The sequence below is a fragment of the Camelus dromedarius genome, chromosome 32 (assembly GCF_036321535.1).
Source record: "Camelus dromedarius isolate mCamDro1 chromosome 32, mCamDro1.pat, whole genome shotgun sequence".
NCBI classification, from domain to species: domain Eukaryota; kingdom Metazoa; phylum Chordata; class Mammalia; order Artiodactyla; family Camelidae; genus Camelus; species Camelus dromedarius.
In genome coordinates, this window is record NC_087467.1 from 14,892,250 (window position 1) to 14,911,766 (window position 19,517).

The 19,517-nt window shown below is 33.8% G+C and overlaps 1 protein-coding gene and 1 long non-coding RNA gene across 10 annotated transcripts in view; one reads left to right on the forward strand and one right to left on the reverse strand.

The window, feature by feature from the left end:
* Positions 1-19,517, reverse strand: part of RBBP8 (RB binding protein 8, endonuclease) — a 75,156-nt gene that overhangs the window by 21,978 nt on the left and 33,661 nt on the right. For 7 of the 8 annotated variants that reach the window (XM_031439073.2, XM_031439071.2, XM_064481541.1 and 4 more), the window contains 4 exons: positions 14,858-14,970; positions 9,920-9,986; positions 3,542-3,714; positions 1,497-1,601 (listed from right to left, as the gene is read on the reverse strand). In XM_031439073.2, the coding sequence (XP_031294933.1) occupies positions 1,497-1,601; positions 3,542-3,714; positions 9,920-9,986; positions 14,858-14,970 (458 nt within the window). Of the gene's footprint in view, positions 1-1,496; positions 1,602-3,541; positions 3,715-9,919; positions 9,987-14,857; positions 14,971-17,653; positions 17,709-19,517 lie in introns of those variants that run through there. The other variant, XM_031439074.2, reaches the window with a different exon arrangement.
* LOC135319802 (uncharacterized) overlaps positions 1-19,517 on the forward strand; it is a 33,157-nt gene that overhangs the window by 11,137 nt on the left and 2,503 nt on the right. For both annotated transcript variants that reach the window (XR_010378684.1, XR_010378683.1), the window contains 2 exons: positions 1,743-1,803; positions 3,520-3,689. This is a non-coding gene — a long non-coding RNA (uncharacterized LOC135319802). The remainder of the gene's footprint in view (positions 1-1,742; positions 1,804-3,519; positions 3,690-19,517) is intronic.

Sequence of the window (19,517 nt, forward strand, 5' to 3'; positions counted from 1 at the left end):
ACAGCAGACAGATATACTGGCTGTTTGGATTCCAGAAGAAAAGTCTCAGAGAAATAGATTTGGAATTTATTATCATATAGGTGACAGCAGAATACTTACTCTAACTGAAGATTCCTCCAGAAAGAAAAAATCAGAGAACAGGCCAAGGATCATACATACTGGGGGCAGTAGCATTTAATAGACAGCTGGAGAAAGACTAGCCAACAAATGAAGGTGAAAAAGGAACAGTAAGAAGCAAGACAATCAGGAGAGTGGCACCACTCTGAGAGAGTACTCGATGTCAAACGTCACAGAAAGGTCAAGTAAGGTAAGGACTGGGAAGCACTCACTAGATTTAACCACCAGGTCACTGATGACTTTTGCCAGAGCAGTTTCGATGTATGAGAAAGAGAAGAGAGCATGAGAATGTATTTCCTTTACCCCTCTTCTTCCGTCTCCTTCCTCACTTCCCCTGCACCCCTTTCTTTCTCTTTTTGGAGTGAATGGGAGTTGAGAGAAAGGAGTTATTGAGCACAGACCAATAAAAAATTGTTGAGGCTCACTCCCTGACATAATGGAGTGTCCGAGGGCTGAGTACTTAAACTTCTTTTCATCCCCATATTCACTCACTTGCTTGGCAATCTCATCCAGTCTCACAGCTTCAGATACCACCTACATGCTGACAACTTTCATTCACATCTCTCTCCTAGACTCCTCTACAATCATACCCACCTACCCATCCAAAATCTTTATCTGAATGTCTATCCAACATCTGAAACAGAAGAGTCTCAAAACCAAACTCCAGATTTCTAACCACTGCTAATCTCACCCCCACCCTGCAAACCTGCTGCTCCCAGTCTCTTTCTTCTTAGCAAACAGCAACTCTAAAGAACACACTTGCCCTTCACTTACTCTGCCCCAGCCACACAAGTGTTCCTTAGTGTTCTTCAAACAAGCCCAAAAGCACCTTCACCTTAAGGCCTTTGTGTTCACTGACTTCTCCACCTGGGATGGCTTCCCCCAGATATCCACAAGACTCACTTGCTTCCTTTAGAATCTGCTCAAATGTCAGTTTTAAAGTGAGGTTCTCTAATATCTCTTCTCACCCTGCTTTATTATTCCTCAGAGCCCCTGCTTCATCTAACATTTCTTTGTTTATTTTCTTTCTCCCTCAACCAGATTGTAAGCTCTAGGAGGTTAAAGATTTTGTCTTGTTTAGTGTCTGGTGTACAGTGGGCACTCAATTATTTGTTGAATGAATGAGCAAAGCACAGTAAAGTCTTATTTACTTAAAATTATTAGCTAGACTTGATTAACATGGATAGGGATAAAAATATGAATTAATAATAGGATAACATTACTTTCCAATATGAAAGAGACTTCTAAACAACAAGTAATGCAAACAAAATTATATGAAAAATATTTTAAAATACTATCCAATTCAGACAGTTGGCTATTCTTGCCCACCAATAACCTCAAATTTTAAACTTATGAAGTAATCTCAGTATCTTGCTTACTAGCCACTGGAGCTTGACTCTGATCACAAGTGTCAGCCACTAGAATTTCAGTTTCATTAGGTTTATGTTGTGGATGAGTTGAAGACTTTGGAACTTTTCTCAATTCTAAGAGAAAAAAGAGGAGAGATTATATATAAACAATTATGAAGAAAATAGATAACCCAATACAAACCTATCTTTAAATGCACTAGAAGCGCATTTTATTGACATAATTTTAATATTCTCATAAAAGGTTTATTCCTTTAGTTTCACTAAGAAACAAAGCTGGATGGAAGTTAAGATAGTGGGAGAGAGAAGACCAGAACAGGTAAGCTTCTTCTGACCTAATCCTTGTAGAGTTATAATATTTTAATGTATCTTTTCCTTGTGTATTGCTGCAAATCAGTGGGTTCATCTGAAACGAATACTGCATCACACAGCTTTTCAATCTTTGTTTAGTTTTTATTTTCTGGTAGGAAATCTGAAACATGCTTTATCAGAAATCATTCCACTATTGAAGGGTTTAGTTCAAAGAAAACCAAAAGAAGGACCAAAGTAAATGGAAACAGACTTTTACTAATTATAAGTAGAAAATATCATTAAAAAGTACTATAAATTTTAAAATAAACATGCATGGATGATTAGAAAGAGAAAAGGAATAATTAGTCATTAAATTAGTTTTAAAATAATTTGCATGGCTCAAAAGCGATCTTGTATTTTAAAACCAAAATGTCAGATTCCAAGTAAAAATGATCAGAACAAGATTAAAACTGACAAATTAAGTTTTAAATAGTTACAGGTTATTCTCATACAATAAATAAATAAGCCAAAAGCATTTTTACTAGATACAAAAGACAGCTTCCCTAATAAAGAGAAAATTGCTATGATTTGTTTTCCTAGATATTCTTTCCAATGGATTTAAACATGATCTAAATTATGCTTATCTGTAGTGATTCATGTCCTGTCTGACAGCAGACTAAAAGGCCCACAAATGTTCATTCCAGATTGATGATCTTATGTTTTTTTTGCTAATTATATGTGAGGTTTTTTTAAACAGTTCTTTTGTTTTCCACTAGATGGTGATGCAAACCCATATAAAATAGAGCAAAAACTGTCAGTTTTCTAATATCAAAGATTAGGATTTACTATTTTTTTTATAGCTACTGTTAGCAACTTACCTGCATTATAAAAATATCTCTACAACTATGTATACCCCTTCCCCTCAATGCTTTCCTTGTTACAAACAGTTAAGGTTAAAGATGAAAGTCTTTACTGCTTATTTTTAGATCAATATTAAAAGTAACAAAAAAAAGTTAAAAAAAAAAACCAAAAAACAGCACTGTATCATGTAACAGGATAAATTTCAGGACTCTAATGAAAAGGTAGTTCCAAAGCATTTAGCAGAAATGGTAAACTGGGCCTGGAATTAGAACTATGCCACTGATAAACCACAAAGTAGATACATTATAAAGCCACTTCTTGATTTACTACCAACTGCCACATATTATAACAAATAAAAGTAGCTAGTTACAGCTACTGGTGGGAGTAGCTGCGGGTAAGACTTGGAAAATACAAAAGTTTAGAGCCAGGAAGATCTATGTCATCTGCTTACTTGACAGATTATTTAACCCCTCTAAAGAGCAAATCTTTCTTCATCTATAAAATGAAGGTGCTAACAGCTACCTCACAAACCTGTCATGAGAATTAAAATATAGTAATAATGTATTCAAATCACTCAGCATAATAACTGGCACGCAGTAGGTGGAAATTAGGTTTACTTTCCTCTTTCCTTCTATCCCATTCAGGTATATACACATAGGATTATTTTTCAAATAAAAAAAAGGAAAAAACTATTCACTACATTTGTAAAATGCTTCGCTCTTACATATTAAGATGAACAATGCATATCTATACATAATACAGGCAGAAAATGCTCTCCCAGTCACTGCACTAATGGAAGTTAAACTTACAGCTGTAACATAAGTTACCTGAACAATGACTATATTCCTAACAACAGACAAATACCTTTCTTTTTTTCAAACAGAACTAGATAAACCAGTCCTCACCATTTGCACACCCAGAGTGCTCCAGTTGAGTATGTGTTTGTTCTACGTATCGGACGTGGAGGTTCTCCTTTCTTCGTAGCCGGTTAGCACCAGAAAATGAAAAGGCTGTTATTGGCGAATCTGGAATAACATCTTCCTCAGATTCAAGGTCAGTTGCTTGATGTTGATTATTCCTAGAGGAAAATAAAGACAATTGAAAGAACATCAGTTAAACAAATATTTATTAAAACATCTATCATATACTAAGGAATCATGGCAGAATAGAGGTATGAAGCTGTAAGAGAGGTAATTCCTTGCATCTAATGTTTCAAATCTAAATATAAGGATTAGAGAAGTCCCCAAATGATCAGAGTACCAGGTGTGGAAAAGTATTGTGAGAAGTAAAGTAGCAAGTGTAGTTTGTGGTACCTGAGGTAAAATTATAGGGATTTCAAATGGCAGAGAAAATCAGCAGAGGATCCTCCAAGTTTGAGTACAGGCAGGCAGTACTGTGTACATGTGTCAGAGAAGGAAGCTGGAACTGCATGAAGCAGAGCATTACTCCTCATTATTACTATTACTTATTACTTATTAATTATTAAACTCATTATTGAGAATATAATAGTAAGAGTATAGAGTATAATTCTCTTATTACTTATTATTACTCTCATTTTAAAAATAGGAAATAAAGATACAGAAGTTAAGTCATTTACTACAACAGTAACAGAACCAGGATCTAAGTCCTGGCAGCCAGACTCCCAGGACAATACTGTTAAGCACTCAATGTGTTATCCCTACTATAGAGCTGAGAAACCGTTAAGATCATGAGTCTAGGAAGAACATAAGACTAATGACTAACTACAAGTAGGACTCGAACTTTGAGTTTCTACCCCTGCTTCTATCCAGGCTCATTTACAGTACTCTCAACACATCAGTCAGAACAGTCCTAATATGTCACTCTCCTGATTAAAACTTGCCACATTTTCCCACTTCACTGAAAACACAAGCCAAAGTCTTTTCAATGATTCACAAGGTCCTGTGTGATCTGACTGTCCCCCTCCTCCTATGACCTCTCTGCACCACTTTCGTATTAGATTCCACTCCAGCCACCCTTGCTTCCTCGAGGCTCCTCAAAAATACCAGGCATACTGGAGCATACTTTGGGTTTTTTGCTCTAGCTGTTTCATCTGCTTGGAATGCTCATCCCCAGATACTGCATGGCTAATTATCCCATCTCCTTTAGGTGTTTGCTGGAGTTTTATTTCTCATCAATGCTAGCTTTGAACATGCTATTTAAAACTGCAGCCCCCTTCCCACACCCTAGTACTCTGTTACTTGTTATTCTGCTGTTACTTTATCTATGGCATTTATTGTTTTCTAACATTGGTTTGTTTACTGCTCACCTGCCAGAATATGAGCTCTAAGAGGATAAAGATCTTTTTGGTTCACTGATACATCGCAAGTGTCTACAACAGTGCATACTTGGTACATGCTCAATAAATACTTGTTGAATGAATGAATATGAGATTCCCAAATTCCACTAGAAAAATAAATTTGTGCTGATTCAATTCAGGACTGAAGGCACTTAAAGACTGGGTTTGAACTGAATTGTGGTTATTAAGTAAAATAAAGTTATTTCACTTTAACTCAATTGACTTTTCCATGTCAAACCATTACGGATCCTATTTGCCACTAATTTTTATCAGTCTGTCCTAATGTACTTGTATCAATTTGTAATACTATGTATTTCCAAACAAAGAATAATGACTTTTTTTTTTTATAAATTATGACCAACAGAGATTTTTTAAAAATTAAAATACAAAGATTAATTTATTCTAACACAGATTTATATCTTAATATCCTGAATAATTTCAGTATTATCTATGGTCTATAATCCTATGTTCTATACTGAGGAAAATCTTTAGAGCTAATACCTAATTTTTACTCTCCACCTACAATTCTACCATCTTATTCTGGAAAAAACAAAGTAAGCTAAAGTCATATGAGAAACCCTTACAAATTAATGGAGCATGAAATCTACCTGACCTTGCTGTAACTAATCACGTCACAGACTACCTGCCTATTAGTCATAAAAATTCAACCTGAAACATGAATGAGTCATGAGAAGAGATTAATTTCCTGGCAGAGTCAATCTAGAAGTGGCTGCGATCACAAAAGGAAAAGGAGAAAAAAAAAATACCAAAAAACTAGCACTAACTAGAGGTGGCTAAACTAAGTAAACAAGTGCGGGCTTTGTCCTCCTTTGTCATTAAAGAAAAAGGGGGAAAAAACAACTTTCAAACTTGTTAACCAAGTTTCTTCTTTAAAGCATTAGGTCGCACTCTGATTTTCTGAGAAAAGTTAAAAGTTTATGCCACAGCTTTTGGTTATTTATGCACACTGGTCATCTTTTTCTTTCTAAGAGTCTGATAGCGTCCCCTTAAATTCCTGTCGAACTACTTTTAGTTGTCTTTTTTTCCAAAAACCCGTAGGTCTCCCTTAATAGTGAGTCTATAAAAAAGTTTTTAATATTCAGGCTTTTGTCCTCCTCTAAAGAACTTACACTTCCAGTTAAAACATAATTCAAATTTAATGAAGTAGTTATAGCTCTTCTAACAATATAGATATTGTTTAGCTCTCAGGAAGGCAGCTGACAATGAATCTCTTGAGATCTTTTCATTGTAAACAAAAAGAGGATATACAAAGGTACAAATGACTGAACACCAAACGACTGAACACCACACAAAGAATTATCATCACTGAGGAAACTTGTGGTAGTATGCCTCAGGGCTCCATCCTCAGGCAGGTTTTGTTCAACATTTATTACTAGTTTTTGATGCAGGGCACTGGTGGAATATTTATCAAGTCTGTGGAAGACACAAAGTTGACAATAAAAGCTGACCTAATACACAGTGGGGGAAAAAAATCAACGTATTAAAGACCCACCTCCTAGAGGTTGAAATGGGCCAAATCTAAAAAAAACAAATAGGACAGAATAAATGAAAGAGAAAAGCCTCACTTAAGTGAGCTAGAAGAGAGAGAATTCAGGCCTTGCCACCTACACAGGGTGACACCATGCAGGCAAACTTGTAAGGCTGTTTCAGCACCAAACTAAAGAAAGGGTATACAAACCCTGAAGTGAGGTAGACCTGGGTCCAAATCCTGCATCTGACACTTACTAGTCACATTGGGTAAGTTAACCTCAGCCTCAGTCACCTCATCTATTAAGTAGGTACAGTACTGTACTTTCCTACTTCCTTTTTGTAGGAAAGTTGTGAAAAAGAAATAACATATATATACAAATATAATACAATGCCCAGAAAACAGTATTTAATCAATAGTGCTCTTATCTTAAAATGAAGAGTCTTTTGATAAAAGGTTTTCTCAACAACTACCATAAAGCCATGACTCTGAAGTCCTGTATTTTTATACTGACACAAAAAGTCTACAAGTAGAGGACAGGGAAGACTCTGACTTAAGGGTTCTAGTTAGCAGTAAACCCAGTAAGGAACCACCAGTAATGTGTTTTGACCACATATAGAAAAATAGACGGGACAGTACTGCTTTACTGGTCAGACTGTATCTAGAAGACTCAATTCTTAATTAAAATATCGATAAACTGAAACATTAAAGAGAAATGGTAATTTGAAGAGTCCTGAAGGAATGCTATTTCACTGAGGAATAGTTAATAAACACAGGGTATCTATGCTGAAGAGTATGAGACTCAGGAGGGCCCTGGTAGCTGTCTTCAGGCATACAAAGGGCTATCGAGTAGAAGAGGGGGTAAACTTGTTCCAGGTGGTCCCAGAAGGCAAAATCAGAATCAGCAAGTATCACTTACAAGTACAGTGATTTCTACCCAAATGCAGAACTTCCTACTAGTATCATCTCACTAAAATTAAAAAGGCTTGGGAGAGAGTGAACTTGTGTAAGAAGTGTTGAAACAATGGCTATTTCTTAAAGAAGTAATATAAGTAATTCAATTTAGAAGTGAGCACTGAATGAAATGAATCCTATAGCCCTGAAGTGTAGACAGACTTCTTTGACTTTCACTGGCCCATCACATCCATTTCCCAAAACAAAATGAGTCATGACCTCAACATGTAGCTTATTTAATTATTTGCTTTTTGTGATTGGTAGAGTTGAACACATATTTTGAACTTTGTAACAACAAATTTTTTTCTGAATAATTTCTTACTATAGTGTCACTAAACACTTACCATACCATACAGGTATCTGTAACATCAAACAGAGCTTAGGTGAGTCAGAATTACTGCATTTAGTAAGAAAAAGTATAAATCAAGTAATACTTTTTCCAAAGTTCAGGGAAATTTCAGGCACTAAATAGATTTTACAGTGGTTTAGGCAGTCAGAGGAAACCAGGTTGCCTTATAAGATAATATTTGCTATTTTTTTAAAAATTGAAAGCAAAAGGGAATTTGAGGATAGCAAGCTACAGAAGAAGTTGGCTTATGAGAATAACTATCTTAAATTTCAGGAGAGAACTGAAAGACACAATAGATTACCTCCTACACTGTTGCAAGGTTTGTACTAAATAAAATATACATGCCCTGAGCTCATCTATATGTTGAGCTTTACTGTAATTTCAAACTTCAGCTTTTACTTCTTTTCTAAAATATCAATGAGCTTCAACAGAAAAATTTTTTGAGAATGTTAAAAATAAAATAATTCTAGTTAAAAAATAAACTAGAACTCATATTTCACCAAGAAAATGACATTATCTAGTTTCAATACACTTTTTAACCTTGGTTTTGGAGGCATTCACATAATTCTGTATTAACCTCTACAGACTAGTTATCTTATTTATCTCTGGTATTCATAAATATCAGGGCTGATGTGTTCAAAATACCGTATTGCTAACTTACTTTACATAACAAAAATTAATGTAGGTTAACAAATACTTATCTGAAACCTTTGGAACCAGGTGTAATTCAGAATTTAATTTTTTTTTTTAATTAAGGGTAATTCAGAGCATATACAGCTTGTTACAAAACACCTCCATTGGAGCCTGAGGTATCAACTTGTAGTCAAGCACACTGATATTTCCACAGCAAAGCACAGAAATGCTCACAGGAAGTGGGACAAATAAGGACTATAATAAATAGCATCTTGTCAGTTGAGGTGAGCTTAGGTTGTGAATAACATTTCAAAAAAAACCTTTCAGGTTTTGGAATCATATAGAAAAGATTGTGGATTCATGTTTTGGCCTCACTTCAAATATGTACCATGAGTAAAAAGTGCTGACATTTTCATATACACGTTTGATAACCTCAGTCTGATCCCACAGCCTTCTTTCCTCATCTATTAGGCCCCCTCAAAATTGTCTTTGGCTACCAATGTTCAGTGGACTGATAACATGGGGAAATATCAAAATGCTATTGGACAGCTACTACTTAAAAGCATACCTATAAAGATGTTAATTCCACTTGTGAGATGTGTTTACACATAACAGTAACTACTCTAAGCCAAAATAGTATGTTACGTCCACATAGCTTACCAGAGTTTTTGTGATGTCCACTCAAATGCAACGGAGCCTTTAAAAACCCTATAAATCATTAAGACTATCCTGAATCCTAACTCTTAAAAAATATTACGTAAGTTTTATATAAATGGGAACTAAGAACTGGCCATACCTCTGCTCTGCATCAGTCAGACTAGATCCAGAAAAACATTCTTTTTTTTTTAGGACACTGTTGGATAATGGAAAGAACAGAGTCCTCTAACTCAGAAGATGGGGTTCTGAGTGATGTCTTATCATTTTATTTTTTGAGATTTGGTTTGCTTGTCTATAAAGCAGAGATAATAAAACTACCATGAAGAATCATAGTGAGGATAAGAAATAATAAGTGTAAAACACAAAGAAGAGTAACTGGTACCCAGGATAAAAATTACCATTTTTTTATTAAACGAAATAGGGGGAGAGGGGAGAGGAACAGAAGGAAGAAGTTCCCCAGACCTGAGAAGTGTGTAAGAGGAAATACTTAGATTGCTTTTATGAAGCTTCTGGGACAGGCTGAAAGGGAGGTAACAAAACTCAAATATTTATTTAAAATGTAAGTATTTCAAATAATTTATTTGGAATAATTTATTATTTATAATAGTTATAAAAATCAAAATGCTTTAAATTAAAATGTTCTGGTACTTTATATTCATACATTAACTTAAGAGATGCATACGCTCTTTATATATACTCCCAAAATGAAACAAAAACACAGTGATTTTCTTTATATTTTCAATTGCAGAACATTTTATAATTTAAAAAAAATGAAATCTTTAACTCTTAATATATCTTTACAGTTTGCATAGCTAAGTAAAATGAAGAAAGAGAAATTGGGGGAAATATTCAATTTTCTGCCACAATTAAGAAAAAATACTTACACAATTTTCTGCTGCAGCTGTTCAGAAAGCTTTTTATTTTCTTCCTGTAGAGTATTCTTTTCATTCACTTAAATATAATGTGGAAAAGCAGCACAAATTATAGCAATGTTAACACATATGTCAAGGCTTTTTCAATAATTTCAACAATTACGGAGAAATTAGGATTTCAAATTCTAAGTCATAATGTTAGTCAAGGTTCATGCTACTGTTCAAAACTAATTTGTTACTAGGTAGTGATTACTACATCTCATATTGAACCTGTTCCACGTAAATGATTAACTAATAATTTTAGGTAATGCTTGTAGGCAAAAAAGAAAGAGTACCTCATGTACTGGGGGGTACGGTTTAATTATTCATACCATGGACAAGAAAGCATTCCATCTGGTTACTCAGTCCTACTAATTTCAAATACCATTTTAGTGAGTCATTTACCTTGAAATAAATCTGATCATAAAATACAACACTGACTATCAGTGTAATTTTATAACATTAAGCACATTAAGGAAATTTTCTTCCTTAGTCATACTGTTTTATGAATAATTATGGTAACAGTAATTTAAATATATCCAATGAAGTAGTATCTGCTTGTTTGAATCTACCTTTACTAAATTTTCCTATCTATCCTTATTTATAAAGCAGAAATTCAATTTTGGGTTATAATTCCTACTGCAGCCAGCACAAAATTTTAATCAATCCTTAATATTGTATCATTGGCTAAGTATGTGCCTTACTAGGAGGGATATATCAAAGAGATCAAGTCAGAGTAAGTACAATTAACCTCTCAGAAACAAAGTTAATCATACTCCAAAAATCTGTTAATAATTTACTGCTTTATAAATCTAAACATATTTTCTTACACTGAGTACATAAAAATTTGTTGACTAGCTACAATATGTGAGGTTAATAAACTACCTCCTGTGGAGGATCTTAAGGAAACCTTAAGATAAGACAAGCACCAAAAGGAAAGTGTAGTCTAATGAGAGACAAGATATTACATAAACACATATTTTTTTACAATTGAAAGTGACAAGGGTATCAGAATAAGTACAATTAACCTCTCAGAAATGAAGTTAATCATACTAAGTGAAATTCTAAGGAGAAAAAGGTTACTTTGGGTCGTTGAGAAAAATCAGGAGAGGATTTGGGAGGACAACTGAGCTGGACAGGTGACTATTCTATGCAGAGAATGGAACAAAGTTGAAAGAAAGATTAAGTATAATAAATGGTAGGAAGTCTTCAAAACCAGGCTAAGAAATGTGAACTTTATCTTAAAAGATGATCAGGTATCATTTTTCAGAGATGAAAGATGGGAAGATTGATTTGTTAAAAATAAGTCAGCTGCCATACTAAAAAGCCAGGAAGGATGCCACCAGCAGATCAGAACTATAAAAAAATTCCTGAATGATTTAAAAACAGAGAGGTTCAGACTGATGGCAAAATACAACAAAGGGCCTTTGAAAAAAAAAAGTGTGGGGTGGGCTTCCCCAGCAGAACCTCATATTAATTCCAACGGCAGCAAGGCCCAGAAATTGCTGAATGGGTAAATAAAGAGTGGCTAATAGTTGCTCTTAGGCTAAAGCCATGAGGACAGAGATCTAGAAGTTTTAAGACAGGGGAATCCATTAATAAATACTGAGACAAGGATATCAGGGCAGTGCTCTAAGTAACATATAGTGATCACTAGAGAAGGCATTTCCATACCCAGAAGATAAACTACTTATATACCCGACAGAAAAGCTCTCCAGTCAAGTGTTCTCCCTCCCACTTTCAGCCACTGGAGTAGGGCTCCTGTCAGTCAGAACTTGCATTCACTATTAGCAAAGGAGGGATTCTTCCTTGGGTTAATGAAGTAAGATTGCATTTAACAAGCCATCAATCTAGAAATACCTACAATTATACACAATCAAGATCAATAAACAAACAAATAAAACCCTGAAAAACACAAAAATCTTTAAAAAAATTATAAGCTAGTCAAAGAGAAGAATTAACTTCTGGATAAGTAGTTTTAATGTAGGAAACAAGAGATATGTGACATCTTCAGAAAGATTTCAAACGCTGATGCCATGAAAAAGAAACAAAGATCGTAAAAATCAAAAACATAATACATGGGAAGAAAGAATAAATGTGATTGAAGATAGCACTGATAATATCCACCAAAGTGATTCTTCTAAAGTTCAGCACAAAAGAATAAAGTTACAAAGTATAAAAGAAAAGTTAGGCACAAGGGGGATCCGACATCAATTTAATGAGTTCCAGAAGAAGAAACAAGAGAGAATGGAAAGGAACAAACACTCAAAGAAATAACCAAAAAAACCTCCTTGGACTAAGCAAACACTTGACAGTAGTAGAGGTGACTAAATATTCCAACAGTAGTCTTACTACAAAACAACCAGATCCTGCATAAAAATATACTTTTTACTAAATTGCTGAGCTCACAGGACAGGAAATCCAAGAGAACCCCATACTACCACCACAATCAACAACAACAAAAAGAAGCTGTGAGCTAAAACCCAAGCAGTGCAAACAAGCAGATGTTGGTACCAGCACTGGTGGAGGGACTGAATTTGAGATTTCCAGTTTAAGCCTCAGCTCCTGGAATGGAGCCAAAGTGATCCTAATTCACTTACCCCTGGAGTCAGCGGAAAGTAACTCAGATATGGAGTCTCAAGTATTTCAGATTACAGTTATCTTACGAAGTAATGAAATAATCAAAGATTTCAAAGATGGAAGACCCAAAACGAACATGACAGAAGTGATCACAAAAGATGAGTAGGCAGACGAGACTGAGATAATTTGAGCATCAGTAAGAACAATGAACATAACTGATTGACACACATTGAATATGTAAAATTCCATGTATCATACTCAAAAACAAAAAGCCCCATTCCGGTCAAAAGCAAAAGGAAACAAAACATACACAACACACAAAACCTCATTTGTCACCATTGTAGGTAATTCATATATGATCTTACTCTGAAAATTGTCAATTAAAGGGAAAAAATTAAGATGTACCATGTCTTTCTAGTAGAAACTATATTCCAAGGTAACCAATAGCCCCAACTGATGAGGGAGAATTCTTGTTTACAGAAGAATGCCAGCCGATAATGTAGAAAGAATAACAGAAATGGGAAATTATCATTTTGTAATCTCTAATTAAATAATTCAGGCAAGAATCACCAATGGATACTAAAACCATTAAAAAGACATTGAGAGAGAATTGTATTTATAAAAGATTTCATAGTATCACACATCCATCCTCCCAAATCGATTACTTGGTGATATTAGGGGAAAATATATTTCAATAATGGAGAAGTCTGGCCATCAATCCCTAAGGGTGGAATAACCTGACAACCTAGCTCCTGATACGATGCAAAATAAGACAGTTTTACCCATGAAGCACTGCTGTCAAAAATATTTAATCTGGACTACAGATAGAATTTCTATTTTACAGGAAGTAAACAAACAAGATAAAGAAAATGATGAGAAAAATCCAGAAAGTGGCATAATTTTAGGAAAATGGCCTTACTTTTTCAAGAAGTCAATGGCATGAAAGAAAAAAATAGGAAGGGAGCTATTCCAGATTAAAAAATGACAAATGCAACGTGTGATCTATGATTGACAGGTTTCAACAAAAACTGCTACAAACTACCTGAAAATGGACAACTGTAGAAATATGAATACTGACTGGCTATTAAAGAATATCAAATTATGGGTAGTCTTTGGTAGGTAAGGTAATGGTACTGTGGTATTAATGTTATCAATTAATACATTTCTGCCCAAAGCTGAAGAGGATGTAGGGAAATGGACACTTTCAAACACTCAACCAAAAACTGAACTGCCCATCAATATGAGAATACGGGTAAATAAATGACATCGACACCATGCAGCCATGAAAAGGGCTGTCTACTCTTTAACATCTAGGTTTTTTGCTTGTTGAGTTTTTGGCTATTTTTCAGACAGTTAAAGTTGCTAAAAATCTGATTATTATATTTTAGACATGACTGGAGTTTACTTCAAGTACTAATGATAATATAATTGTGAATCTCAACTATGTCTATTAAAATGTAATAGTTTTCTACTCATCAATAATATTCTTATATTCCTAAATAAACGCATGCATGCATTCATACACACAAACCACAGAATCTATAGACCTAAATAGATAAACATGTAAAGATTTCTAATACATAGTCTAAAATAATATAAAACATGTCACAAGAAAGTAATATGATTCCATTAAAATTTAAAAGAGAATAGAGAGGAGGGGGTATAAGGAGGGTCAGAGACAGATAGAAAGATAGATAAACCCGGACCTGGACAGATGTTTATTAGATTGTTAATAGTAGCAGAATAAAACTATGTTCTTTCTATCTCTTTTTAAAACAGTGAGCATATAGTCATTCTTGCTTATGTAACCAGAGGATAGCAATATAATTAATAGAAAAGTCAAAAGATGGAATTAATTTGAAAAAGATAAAGGTAAGAAAACCCTACATTAAGTGGGTAAGAAGAATAAACTAAAAATGGTATACTTATTAGTAATGTGTCCAAAAACACAGTGAAAATCCAAAAAAGTATACACCTCTGTAGAACACTAAATAGTCTGCTTTGTGTTTAACTTTACCAAAAATAAATGAAATAAAGATAAAACCAAAGAAGCAAATATAGACATATCCAGAAGAAATTTGCTTCTTGTCTTTACACCTGGTGAGACTTTAAGGCCAACATGGACAGTATTTGCACAACCTTTTTATACCTTATTTCTTACTAAAATTAGCATGAGATTAAATCTGTGAAAAGGGAAAAAAGGACATTTGAACTTTTAAATAAAGAAAAATATATGTAAATAATCCATCTGATGGTAACAAATTTAATAATAGGTTTTAACCTCAGCATACTATGCTTTAAATACTTAATAAATGAAGAAAGGAAACTCACTAAGCTCTGTGATAAGTTTAAGATTCTGCTGCCGGATGTTTTCAAACTCTTGCTGTTTCTTCCGCATATGTTCTTCAGTTACTGCACAGCGATCACATAATCCTGCTCTTAGTCTATGAAACAAAAACAAAATATTTTCAGAGTAGAACTTAAATGGTCTCATGAAAAAATATATAAATAAAAAATACATGAGGTGATGGATGTGTTAATTAACTTGATGGTGGGAATCCTTTCACAAAGTATACATTTATCAAAGCACCATGATATATACTTTTTAAAAAAAATTTCATTTGTCAATTATACCTCAATAAAACTGGAATTAAAAAAAAAGTTTGCAACTACTAAAAGATACTTCCTTATATTTAAATTTCAAGATTTTGTATACTTTATGAACATCTAAAGAACTGACTTGGCAAATATAGAGAAAATTAACTAGTTACTATGCCTTTAATATAGTCTCAAATAGGCTGAAAGCATGCTATTACATCATTTTCTATAGACTGCAATTGAGTGAAATTCTGTAAAAATATGCCAATTTAAACTCTATCCAAAGGAACTTATTAAAGAAACTGATCTTGTTTTAATTTATTATAGCAAAAATATGAACGCAGTCCAGTACCAACAGGCAGAACTGTATCTTAAGCAAGCTTGCACCTGCTTCGCTCAGCATAGCATATACCACATAAGTGTTCAACTACTTTTTTAGCTGTTTTTGTCAAAGAATGCATAGTTTAAAAAAAGGTAAATCTCTTTTCAGCATTAAAAAAAGACTCTAATGTTAGCAGAAATTCACAATGTACTATTGTGTTAAAAATTATAAAGCAGCTTTTATTGGGAGGGGTGGGTATAGTTCAGTGGCAGACCATATGCTTAGCATGTATGAGGTTCTGGGTCCAATCCCCAGTACCTCCATTAAGAAAAAATAAATAAACAGAAAATAAAAATAAAAAATAGCTTTTACTAATTATTTCTGAGTGCTGAAGGGAAGAGGAAAATACAGATATTGCACAGAAGGGCTGGGTGATGTAAAGTGTATTCCAAAATGTTAATAACAGCTATCTTGTAGGTACCAGTATTACAGATTTTCTGCTTAGTGTTTTTCTATATTTTTCAAAATTTCTCTAATTTCATTATTTATACAATCAGGAAAAAACATAGTTAAAAAAGAGACACAGACCCCACAGTAGAAATTTAAAAAATATAAATTCTAAGATAGTAATTTTAACTCAATACCCTAAGTCTGTGTCTACGGAAGTCATAGCATGGTAGTACATATCATAAATTTTAAAATAAGGAGACAAAATGTGAAAACTATACAACTAAAACAAATAAAAAGAATTTAGATTTTTATATAAAGCTCATATCAACAATGTTGATATAGACATTAAAAATAAAAATTAGAGATCATAGGTTGCATTAGTAGAACTAGAATTTCTAGACTAAAGAGTTGGGCATCATGGTTTAATTGGAGTAGATTCCAAAGACAGGAATTAGGCCAATCAAGATCTAAGATGACAAGGTGAACACCTGCATGTATTTTTGCTCCCTCCCAAAATCCCACAAAACTACAGTAAAGATATATGTGTATTTTTAAGCACACAAGGCTATGAGGACAGGAAGAAAGAGGGGGGAGAAAAAAAAGGCAAGGCAGTTGGTGGGCAAGGCATCCGGTGGGCAAACAGAAACTGACCTGAGCATGCTGAATCCAAAGCCAATGGTGGGAAAAATCTATAACTACTGTCCAAAATGATAGCCACAAGCCACATGTGGCTACTTCAATTTAAATAAATTAAATCAAAATAGAGAAGATTAAAAACTAGAGGATTATTCTAGAAGGTCCATCATATCAATAGGAGTTCCAAAAAGAGCAAAGTGGGGGCAGGTACAGAAAAAGACAAAGGAACAAAAAAGACATAAGACATATAGAAAGCCAAATGACTGGCATAAATCCAACCATATCAATAACGTTAACCATGAACTGATTAAACACTCTAATCAAAAGGCAGAATTTGTGAGATAGGACAAAAAAATAAGATCCAACAAATGCTGTCTACAACAGACACTTCAGATTTGAAGATACAACTAGGCTGAAAGCAAAAGGATGGAAAAACATATACCATGCAAATGAAAACCAAATGAAAGCAGGAGTAACTACATTAATTAATATCACACAAAACAGACTTTAAGATAAAAGTGTCACTAGAGACAGTTAATTTTATAATAAAAGGATCAATTCATGAGAGAGATGGACCAATTGTAAATACATCTAACACTAAAGCCCCCAAATAACAGAGCAAAAACTGACAGAATTGAAGAGAGAAATAGAAATTCAACAATAATAGTTGTAGACATGTACTTTCAATAATGGACAGAACAAGTAAGACAGAAAATCAGCATGGATATAGCAGACTTGAACACATTAACCACCACCTAGACCTAATTGACATCTATAGAACACTCCAGGCAACAATGTAAAATGCACGTTCTTCTTAAGCACACTTGGAACATTCTTTAGGATAGACCATTTTCTAGGTCACAAAAGAAGTCTCAGTAAGTTTAAAAGCACTAAAATCATACAAAGTATGTTCTCTCACCACAATGGAATTAAACTAGAAAACAACAGAAAGAAATTCGGAAAATCCACAAATATGTGAATATTAAATAATGCACTCCAAAATAAGCAATGAGTTAAAGGAGGATCACTAGAGAAATTATAAAAATAGGGCTGTAGCCAAGTGTCAGCGCCCCAGTGTAAAATCCTACGCAAGTCAAAGCTGCAACTCCCCATTTTCTTACTGAAAAGTAGAGCTCCTGTAACATACACAGAGTCCTCAGCTGATCTTCCTCTTCATAGGAAAGCTCCTGGGGAAGGGAGAATGAGGAAGGGCTGGAGTAAGACAGACAATAAAAAGCAGAGAACATCACGCCAATTAATGCAGAAAATTCAAGCCAGTTGTGCATTCTTAAATACACACAACCAAAGATCACTAGTGTATAAAGCAAACCAGTAACACGAAAGAGAAAAATCAAAATAAATACAACTGATTCTGGAGGAAAGAATACAGGGGATACAAAAGACATCTGGCAGCAAAAGGCAGGAGGAACTGTCTAGTATTCTTAGAAGAATGAGAAGCGACGCTGACATAAAACAACAAAAGGGTACCCACACACACAAACATATATATAAAGCAGTGATCAACAAACAGTATACAGTTCTTAGATACTAAACATATGATTATTAAAATAACTTCAATAATAGGGTTGGAGAATAAACGAGAAGAAATCTCCCAGAACATGGAAGAAAAAACAAGTAACAGAAACAAGACAAATGATTACAAAGGATCAGTTTATTTTTGTTAATTTTAATTTTTATTTTTTTAACTTTTTTTATTGATTTATAATCATTTTATAATGTTGTGTCAAATTCCAGTGTAGAGCACAATTACAAAGGATCAGTTTATGACCAAGAAGAGAAACTACAAAAACAGAGAGAGGAAATAACAGGCAAAAATTGCCAGACCTTAAGAGATACTAGTCTTCAGGTTAACAGGCTGAGTGTCCAGTGCAATAAAGGAAACACTCACATGCATACACACACACACACATCCCATTATGAAATTTCAGAAGAATAAAACATCCTACATTCCAGAAAGGGCAAAAAATTTATTACCTATAAAAGAATGAACATTAAAATGCTATCAGTCTTCTTAGCACTGGATGCTAACAGATGAAAAAATGTCTTCAAAGTTTTGAAGGAAAACTATTCTGAACCTAGAATTTTATATCCAGTCAAAATATCACCTAAATGCAACAGTAAAATAAAAACATTTCAGACATGCAAGGACACTGAAAATTTACTTCCTGTGCACTTTTAAGCAGTTGCTTGAGGGTGAGCTATAAAAAAAAATGAGCAAAAGAAAAACAATAAAAAGGAAAAACAGGCCTACATTTTTTCAACCGTGTACACTAGTTAGGGAAGGTATCCTGAAGAATACATTTCAATTCAAATCTATGAGTAAGAAGAGTTAGCAAAACAAAAAAAGACAAAGAGTCCAGTAATTGAAAAATAGTTACAGAATCACCAATCTTCTGATTATGAGTACCAATTTTCTCTTTTAACAACAGTTGAAATGTGAGATTCCTATGACTGCCAAAAATGCTTTTAAAAATATTAAAATCTATCAGACAGCCATGGTTTAACTGCTTTGTTCAAATTTTTTTTTAAAAAGTGCTTTCTATCTTCTACTTCAGCAGTGACTGTTCCTTAGATTAAGTGAAATACTTTAGTTCCTTGAAGGAAGGTCTGTAAATGTAATGTAATAACAGTAGTGGCAAAACATAAACAAGCCAAATAAAATTAGAACTTTTAATTATCTAATTTATCTTTACTGGGTAATTCCTTTCATCTAAACATCTCACAATGTTTTCACAATATTAGCATAAGAAATAAGAATTACTTCATCTTATGAAGAGTAAACAGTAAGTTTCAGAATTACCACTTAGAAATTTCAACAAACTACATGTTGCTTTTAAAATGTCTCAGCAAAACATTAATTTTTATAGCTCTTTAAAGCTTCCCTTAGGTATCATTCATCCATATGACACAAAATTAAAATAAAATTTTAAGTAAGGCAGAACTTCACCAAATGTTACCTACTCT